The 9,144-nt window shown below is 36.7% G+C and overlaps 1 protein-coding gene across 4 annotated transcripts; it reads right to left on the reverse strand.

Annotated features, from left to right (window-relative positions):
• Positions 1–120: 120 nt before the first annotated feature.
• LOC114738058 (putative GTP diphosphokinase RSH1, chloroplastic) lies at positions 121–7,872 on the reverse strand. Of its 4 annotated transcripts, none has more exons than XM_028926071.1 (24): positions 7,583–7,870; positions 7,086–7,263; positions 6,275–6,454; positions 6,093–6,158; positions 5,901–5,993; positions 5,677–5,808; positions 5,414–5,515; positions 5,244–5,321; positions 4,717–4,788; positions 4,437–4,544; positions 4,156–4,253; positions 3,658–3,718; positions 3,498–3,560; positions 3,344–3,400; positions 3,149–3,250; positions 2,801–2,959; positions 2,561–2,692; positions 2,337–2,423; positions 2,187–2,258; positions 1,737–1,823; positions 1,199–1,634; positions 838–899; positions 643–711; positions 121–537 (listed from the first exon to the last, which is right to left on the reverse strand). In XM_028926071.1, exons 2-24 carry the CDS (start codon positions 7,185–7,187, stop codon positions 430–432), a joined length of 2,526 nt encoding a protein of 841 aa, XP_028781904.1. In that variant the 5' UTR covers positions 7,188–7,263; positions 7,583–7,870; the 3' UTR covers positions 121–429. The 4 variants fall into 4 exon arrangements, 3 of the variants coding, with proteins under 3 accessions (XP_028781904.1, XP_028781902.1, XP_028781903.1); XM_028926069.1 differs by having other exon boundaries at positions 7,076–7,263; XM_028926070.1 differs by lacking the exon at positions 5,244–5,321 and having other exon boundaries at positions 7,076–7,263.
• Positions 7,873–9,144: the final 1,272 nt, after the last annotated feature.

Raw genomic sequence — 9,144 nt, forward strand, 5'->3', positions numbered from 1 at the left:
ATATGCTGAAAAAATGGGTGTAATTTCAGAGAACCACACCACTCCCGCCGCATGATGAGGAACCAATTATTGTCAAATTCTTGAAGAGTCCATCCAAACCATCAAGCACGAGGAAGATCGTTTTAAGGAAGAGGTCAGCACAACCTTTTCATAATAGAAAATGTAACTGTTATATTGAAGATTCGTTTATGCACAACGACCTTTTACAGCGGATAATCGTTCACGACTTTAACCTCCCTACCACTCTTTTCTATATACAATACCTTGAATTTTGAGTATTGGCTCAACTGGCTTCTGCTGGTTTATTTAACTAGAGTTGGAACAAATATGAGAATGAAACTACTATGGAAAGGACACTGCGGACAAAACTTTGTTCCCACCTATGCAATGGTTGGGCAATGCAACTGCAGAAGACCTTGGCCACTGCAATCAACAAACGTTGGCGAACTTGTAATTTTCCATCAAGCTTGGCCAGCTGCAACCGGTAGACCATCCCAAAACACCCACTATCAGATCCACTCTTTGGCAAGCACTAACCTGCGACACGTTGTAGCATGGTATGAGTTGACCAGAAACACGACGAAACAAACACAAGATTAAGCACTGAGCGGAATAACAAAGTCCTGAGACACAATACAGTACCAAACTCTCCAACTTCCCTTCAATCTGAAATAACATGACAGCCAATCCCCTTCCGTCATCAATCTCCGCCTGGTCATTTTATGAGTTGAGTTTAATAAATAGCATATTCAAAAATAGTACCTCAAGCATACAAGTCAAAGACAAATATACAAGGAAATTTGACTCTTTGCTTGGACACTAAGTTTTACCACTCACCACACAAGAACATATGGATATGCTCGCAGCAGCCAATGTTGTAGTGACCTCAGCCATGATGCCTGAAATCAGTTTCCCAAGTTACAATGAAAATAGTGAAATTAGGCTGTACGTCCTGTGTCAGGTGAGACAAGTCATCAACCAAAGCTGACTTGCGGGAGTCTCACAAAATTGGAACGAGACAAGCTAAAGATATATATTTTTTCTGGGACTCATTTCATAACCATGACATCACAATACCCTAAAGCATTCAATGGGAGTGCTACAATGTCGAGACATCCATATCACACGTATGGATACGATGCATGCTGGCAAAAGATGTGGAATTGAATTGATGTATTAAAAACAAAGAAAAGCTTACCTCTTCGGTCTATGCATACTACACAAAACCATTGAATGGAATGCCCTTCTATATTGTGCCAAGCGGCAATTTTCTGGGCCTGCCAACTTTCTAAACCTGGCAGAACTTCCTTATATCTTGGAATGTTAGACTGAACCATCTGGGCAACATGGTTTCCATGCAGGAGCAACTCTCCGTTGCCCTTCAAACCAACATGTTTGTTATGCTTTCCATTTACCTTAGGGGTCCAAACGCTGCCATTACTGCTTGGGAATACATCTTCAGAGGATGATGTTTCCACACCATTCAAAAACATCTTCCCCGGCAAAGATTTGAAACTATTAAAGCAATCTAATGGATCTTCAGATTCGCTATCTCCTTCAGAATCAGCTACAAAGTCACTGACTGCTTCTGTAGTGATATCAACAGCAGAAAGTGCAGCCTGTTCCCTTAGAAACTACAAGATACAATATGATCATTGCCAGATGCTTAGAGCGCATCTTTTTCCAGGGCAGGTAGTTCAAGCTCCACATTCATGATTCATTATATAAATGCCTACCTTCATTATTTTGTGTCTTGCACTACGTGTTTTAGCATGTCGCAACCATTGCTTGTGCCTCTGAAAAGCTGATTTACTGGAAAGCGCCTGGTAATAGCCAAGTTCCAGAATTCAATGAATTTGTAAAAGATGAGTATGGTGTAACGGTAGTGCTGTTTCTTTCTTTCTTTCCTTAAACTCATTCAACCCCCGGGGGGGGGGGGGATAAAAATTTACACTGATAATTTGTGCATATGCGAATGCAGAAAGGAATTTCCTGAGTTTTAAAAAAGGCAAAAAATCATCGTTTGATTTTAACAATTAAATAAGCTGATTGGACGATCTTCACACCAACCATCATTGCGAAGTAAATTTTTATCTTCACATATTTAAGAAAATAATCACTGTTCATTTATATCATAATAATCAAACAGTAAAACAATATCATAGGATCAGTAGAAGAATACTAACATCATATGTGATTATCTCCACTACTTCTGCATTTGCAAGTATGTGCGTTGGAGAAACAAGATTACCATTGACCTGCATCGATACCAAACTAGAAGTCATTAGCTTTTTTTTTGTTGTCATTTCATAACTGAACTTGTTTTCAAGCAATACCTTTGCAGCCACCATCTTGTTGCCAATTTCAGTATGTATCATATAAGCATAGTCAATGACAGAGGCACCACTCGGAAGATTCTTAATCTGTTTATGTTACAAAATAAGTGTCAAGAAACTACGACCAATATTCTGCCATGATCTTGTTGATTATCTTTTTTCAGAGAATGGAAGGAAGGGGAAATAGCGATCTAAATATAATATACAAAGTAATCCTCCCTCACCTCTCCTTTGGGTGTAAAAACGAAAACACGACTACCCAACAGATCTCTGGTAATAGTGTCTACAAATTCCCTAGAAGTCATGTTGCCTACAAACTCTTCTTGCCATTCTCTAATAGCATTGAGCCAGCCAATCTGCATTAAAGTGGACACTCCATCCATGAAATCACAAGCAAGATCAAAATTTAGTGAAAAATGTGCTAAGAATTCTCTAAAAGGATGATTTTCATCATAATGGCATACTCTGAGAGCAATGTTTGCATTGTTAAGGCAGACAGTCTTTCCTCTTGAGCTTTTACTAGTAGGCATTGCACTTCCAACCAGACCACTAACAGATTCCCTCCCACTGTAATGAGCAGCAATCCCCCTCTCAGCTATCAAATGCATCTCCTCCGTTCTAATCTGCCAACGATAAATAGAATTTGCTAGAGTACAATGCAAATGACGTAAGCATTCATACTTTGTTTTCCATTTTTTGATGAAGGCAAATAGATTGAGTGAAGCCAAGGAACTCATGAAAATTATGTAAACGAATCACTTGGATAAGCTTAAGCTCCATTTATAAAAAAGAATGAAAATAAGAATCATTACCTGCACTTCTAGTCCAAACATTCTCTGATACAAAAATGGAATCACAGTGGTATGGAGACTCTGGTAGCCATTAGGTTTGGGAGTTGCAATGTAATCTTTCACCTATAACAGAACGGACAAAAAATTCACTATGCCTTGAACAATTTTGTTTCTTTTAAACTAAGCACTCTCACATAGGAGCAGAAGCATACGCACAGATCTAGGAATAGGTGTCCAAATTCCATGGACTAACCCCAAAACATGGTAGCAAATCTGCATAAAGCAAGACAACAGAAGGTCTTCTATTATACCAAGTGCAAGGTGGAGCAAATGTAGAAAGCAAATCTCTTGAGAACGGGCAATAAATTACCTGTTGTGGACTGCACAATGGCCCCACTCCAACACATGCCTTTGGTTTTATGATTACACGAAGCTGGATGTGTTTCAACAAACAGATTTTAAGGTTTTCTGCAAATTTACTTACAGCACATTGAGGCTTAGTTCAAGGCCAATAAATAGTTAAGAATAACCTGTGCAATTTGGTTAATCTTGTTGATCGATCCGTTTGATTTGAGAACAGCCTTATAGATACTGCATATGAACCAGAAAACTTCTTAAAGAACAACTGATGTAACTCAATAAGTTTACCACAATAGAAGGAAGATACTTTAAAATAAAATCCCTTTTCACAAACAGTTTCAAGAGAATAACATTTACCGGTCACGTCATGTGTGACAAAAGTTGAAGAAAATCTATGTCAATTATCTGAAGAGTCTCAATATGGTAAGATTTTTGTTTTATTTCAGCACCCCAACAGTAATGATTTACGAAAATAATTATGTTACAAAAAGAGAAGCATGTAGCTGATTCTCAAGAAGAGCTATATATATATATAGTCCATCAGCAAATTCTAGAGAGTAATTTGATAATCTAATGCTTAAAAACATTTAAACGAACATGATACATGCAAGCATCAAACATAAACATGTGGACATATAAAATGGAAGCTTAAAGCTTTGTGGCTTAACCTGTAAGGCTCCTTACACACGGCATGAACTTCAGTTTTCACAGTCAAAAGGTCTAAGAACTGATCGTCTTGGATTTTCTCCACCAATATTTTCTTTGCCTATTTGGAAGAAAAAACACCAATTAGTAAACTTCCACTGATATGCAGTCATCTAGAAAGTATTCAATCCTGATATTTTGGATTTGGCATCTCTAACATGTAGAAATAGAATGCACAATGCAAGGATAACCTTCCTACTGTTCTGTCTGAACAAAATTTTCCAGATAGGACAAACAGTTTTACCTCCAAAAGTTCTTTCTCATGTTCTTTATAGAGCTCTGCAGCTCTTCTCTTGACCTTAGCATAATCTTCAGCATTTGTGTACATGAATGATAGATTTTCTAGTTCTGACTGCATCATTAGAAAAAGCTCAGATATAGAAAAGATTCTTCATAATTTATTAAGTAATACTGCATAAGCTTCATAATTAGTTTCTACCATAAAGTCTACTCTAGATAGAGGCTTAGAACGTTTATGGGAAAAAATATTAGTAGTTGCCAGAGAATGCAGAATTAAAATATACCTTGATTTGATACATGCCAAGCAACTTTGCCAAAGGGGCAAATACCTGTAATGTCTCCATTGCGATGCTAGTCTGCACATGTAAACTGGTGTTAGAAAAAATCCGCCTTTCTTTTTTTCTTCTTGTTCTTTTTTTTTTTTTGGCTTTAGAGAGGAAGCATTATAAGAGGACAAGGAGCTATACTCTCTCAAACCATAATTTCAAAATCACATCACTCTCTGACACACGCAAACATCTGTAATTGCAACTTTTCTTGATCAAGTTTTAACAGGATCAGAATCTTCTTCAAGAATCAAATTCTGTTTTGATTGAGATTTAAAAGCAATGAACATTTTGGAAAGTCGGCCGCCCAAATTTATGGATCTCAGTTTCAATGATAAAGACAATAGATTTTCGTCATATATTAAATTCTTAACTTTTCTTGATGGACAAAAGTGGCAAGGGGTCTCAGCACTCAAACAAAAGGATGGCAAAAAAAAAGAAAAGAAAAGAATCACCAGTTAATTATCTATATCAACAGCACAGACCTGCTTGTGTGGAGGCATATGTGATAGAGTGCGCATGTTATGTAATCTGTCTGCTAATTTGACAATAATAACACGGACCTGCAAAAAAAAAAAAAAAAAAGGCTTACAGACAGATTTCAACAAAGAATATATTGGGAATTGACAAACATCTAACATGTTCAGCAGGTTACCTCTTCTGTCATGGCTAGAAACATTTGGCGCAGATCCTCTGCTTTCACATCTTGAACAGAATCATTCTCATTTTTATACTTCAACTTTCCCAGCTTTGACACCTAGTAAAGATGAAGAAAATGATGAGATTGACATGCAACTGCGGCCAAAAAAATTGCACACATATCCAAATGCATTTTTTGGACATTTGATATATGCGACACCCATGTTATCAAGAATTATATCTACTTATTTGTATATTACAACCAAGTGTGACAATTACCTTCGTCTCTCCTTCAACAATGCGGCACACAGTAGCACCAAACTCCTCCTCAATTCTTTCAAAAGTAACAACATTTGTATCCTCAACTGTGTCATGCAGTAATCCAGCAGCCACAGACTCCCAGTCAAGTTCCTAAACAAACAGTTAGCTCCATTTTAAATTTTAGCTTGCAAGAAAAATAATATCCAGATCAGGGAACATTATTTAAAGTCTGCAAAACTCACAAGTTTTCCAAGGATCCGTGCAACCTCAACTGGATGAATGATGAAGGGCTCACCACTGCGTCTCTTCTGACCATTATGAGCTTCAAATGCCAACTGTGACACCCAAGAAAAGAAAAGTAAGTTCTACCACATTGAACAAATGGATATACAAGAAAGGCATGTTAAGATTTCAGCTTCATACAGACAGCTTACCATAAGGGCATTATGGACCAACTCAAGTTCTTTCGGTGCAAGGTATGAGATCACAGGTTTAAGATCCTGTGGCAAGCAGATGATAGACAGTATGACTCAAACACCAACAAAGAGGATGTCCCCACTTCCAGAATTATAATTAGCACTAGACATGCCAGGTTCAGTAAAAGCCAGGAATATACCTCCCACAACCCTTCAGGAGAAACCTCGCTGGTAGTTTCCACAGAGGAAGATGACAGGCAATAGAACCGCCAACATTTAGTGGCAACTTGAGACGAGATTGATCTAGAGAATCCCCCAGGAAGAATGATGTCAAGTGCTTCATCTGAATATGAATATACTATACTAAAGGGTCTGCATCTCTGTCAACAAAAGACGGATAAGTATCCCAAATAGCAATGATGAAAATATCTAAATTGAGCACAAGTGAGATGAGAAAATCAATACGTGGCAATTCTAGCTGATATGAAGAATAGGTAACAACTTCCATCTCCACACACTATAAACATTCCAGCCAAGAAAAAGGGAAAAAGAAAGAAAAGAAAAAGAGTTCAAAGTGGCGCCTGCCAATAGGTATTAACAAGGGGTTTTACAAAATCTTTGAAAGTGTAAAGAGATCAGCTTTACATGTAACTAAAAAATTTGACCTTTAATCTAGATGGAGGAGGCTTCTAAAAGTTGGCCTCAACAGCCTATTAAGCAGCTTTCATTTTTCTAATTGTCGAAAGTTGAAAGCTTGAGTGACATCTGCAGTAGAAAAACAATTTATCTATTTTATAGCTAAAGCGCACATCCATTTTTTTTTTAAAAAAAAGTTCATTATTTTGAATGCATCCATTGTTGAAGAAGAAAGATTCTCTTCCATTTTGGGCAGATAATCACAGTACGCCGTGAAGATAAAGAATTTAAACGCATCCACTCGCCTGTATAAAGTACTAGCAATTCCAAAAGCCAACGCTCCAGGAGAAACTTAAAAAACTTACAAAATTATACCGGTTCCTTCTTCCATTTCGCCCACATGACAAGGATGACTGCGGAGGGTGCGCCGTGCTCGCAAGATATCCCGTAAGGACCCTGGGAGCTTTCGACGCGCATGAAAGAACACTACAGTCGTATCTTCCGCTTCCCTCGCCTCGCAAGAACTTGCACGCATTCACGCATTCTAACGAAACTATAATATCGGGGAAATACAAATTCACTCGAAATTAAACTTCCAGATAGTTCACTTTAAATGAATATAAATGAACAAGAAAGAACATTCCTAAAGTTATTAGAGGAATTAGAGATTAGAGATGCTCCAATTGATTGCATGTCAGCAAATAAAGGAAAAGGGAATCTTGAAAACAACATGGGTTCGACCTAGAAAACCTACACAGCTGGTCCGGCAAAGTTCACTAGTTCTTCCTTCGCCAGACCCAGATACAAAAACCAAAATTCGAGTTACCGTCTATGACACTCCTCACATTTTTTGGCAACCAAAGTAGACATACCTGACATCGAAGGAGCAGAAGCCATTTTTATGAAAAAGTGAGAAATCTCATTGAATACAGCTAAGCATTAATCGTCCCATGAGCATACACTCCGGTAAAGCTCATGAAGTCCTCGAATTGAAAACGAACCAACGATAGGTTCATTGATTTCGGAGCAGAAGAAGGGGGGTAACGATGGGCAGAGCAAAGAGATAATTAAAAGTGGCGTCGCTTGTGATTCCAGAGTAATACCCCGAGCTTTTGAAATGCTGTTTTGGACTAATTATCGACGAGATTGGCCTGACGAGGAAGATGAGCGTAGACAGCACACACAGAAGATATCGAGTTTAGCCAAGGCCACACAAATACCGTGCGATAAAAGATATTATTAATATTATTGTTACTGCTCTTTGCTCCGCTCCCCCAGCTCCTCTCTTATTTTATTTTTTTCCCCAAACGGGGAAAAAAAAAACAACTTATCCCATTAAAGCGTGATTTGTTTCCTTTATTTACAGAAAAATAATTAAAAAAAGATCATAAAAATTATAAAATTTTAAATTATGTATGATTATAAAAAATATTATTATTTACAAATCAAGTATTGTCTGTGGTAACCAATTCTGATTTAATATTTAGTCATTTTTATGGACTTCATTTTTTACTCTCCCTTTTTTTATTTGATAATAAGGGTTGGCAGATTTTTTTGACAGTCAATTTTCATATAAGTTCTAGTTTGACATACTTCCTTCTGACAAATAAAATCTTCCGTGTTAATCTATAAACGTCAACCCTTTTTAATAAAAGAGATGATTTCATGAGGGGAAAAAAAACTGCACATATACGGGAATTAGAGAATTTAAAAAATCAATTTTAAAATAAAAACTTTAAAGTGTAATAACTATAAACATAAACGTTAAATAAATAAGTCAATGATCCGAATTTTATAGACATTAAATTAGCTGAAATAGGAAGAAAATTATCGATATATCACATAAAAGCTTGAATAATTAAGTCAATGATACAAATTTAGTAGGCATTAAACTAGTTGAAATGATAAGAAAATTATCGACATACACGTAAAAACAGGACTATCAATAATGAATACCAACAAGTACTCGATTCCCAACCCACCTAGATATGAAAAATTAAAAGCCATTTCCTGCAAATCTTTTTATAAGATTTTTATTAACTGCTTTCTATAGATTAGGAAAACTAATTAAAGTGAGCTAAATATTAAAGATGTGTACGACTTGCGCAGATTATGTATAATTAAACTTACTAATTATTTAACCTGTGAATGGAAGAGACGAGGACATTTCTAAAACTATGCTTTCGAGGCCCCGCTAAATTTTGTAAGGAATCGTGTATATACGAATCAATATCTATCTAGGATCTTACAAATGTTATTGGATAGAATGGTTGGCTATGTACTAGTATAATCATAGTTTTGTTTTCCGTGAAATTTCTCTGCTGCCTCTTATACAGTTTTCATGGTCTTCATGGAATTCTCACACAAATTCTATGAAATTTATGTGCTATTACATGGATTGATGTTGGTTTTTTGAAAGCTAAACCCTCCATAC

Source organism: Neltuma alba, unplaced genomic scaffold (assembly GCF_004799145.2).
Source record: "Neltuma alba isolate B1F8T4 unplaced genomic scaffold, ASM479914v2 tig00013522_pilon, whole genome shotgun sequence".
NCBI classification, from domain to species: domain Eukaryota; kingdom Viridiplantae; phylum Streptophyta; class Magnoliopsida; order Fabales; family Fabaceae; genus Neltuma; species Neltuma alba.

Bases quoted from the DNA above. Each gene is read 5' to 3' on its own strand.
- LOC114738058 (XM_028926069.1), bottom strand. From the start codon at position 7,607: ATGGCTTCTGCTCCTTCGATGTCAG. The intron at 6,455-7,075 runs GTAAGTTTTTTA...TTTTGTTGACAG, and splicing joins GAAGGAACCGGTATAATTTT to AGATGCAGACCCTTTAGTAT. The intron at 712-837 runs GTGAGTGGTAAA...TAAAATGACCAG, and splicing joins TATCCATATGTTCTTGTGTG to GCGGAGATTGATGACGGAAG.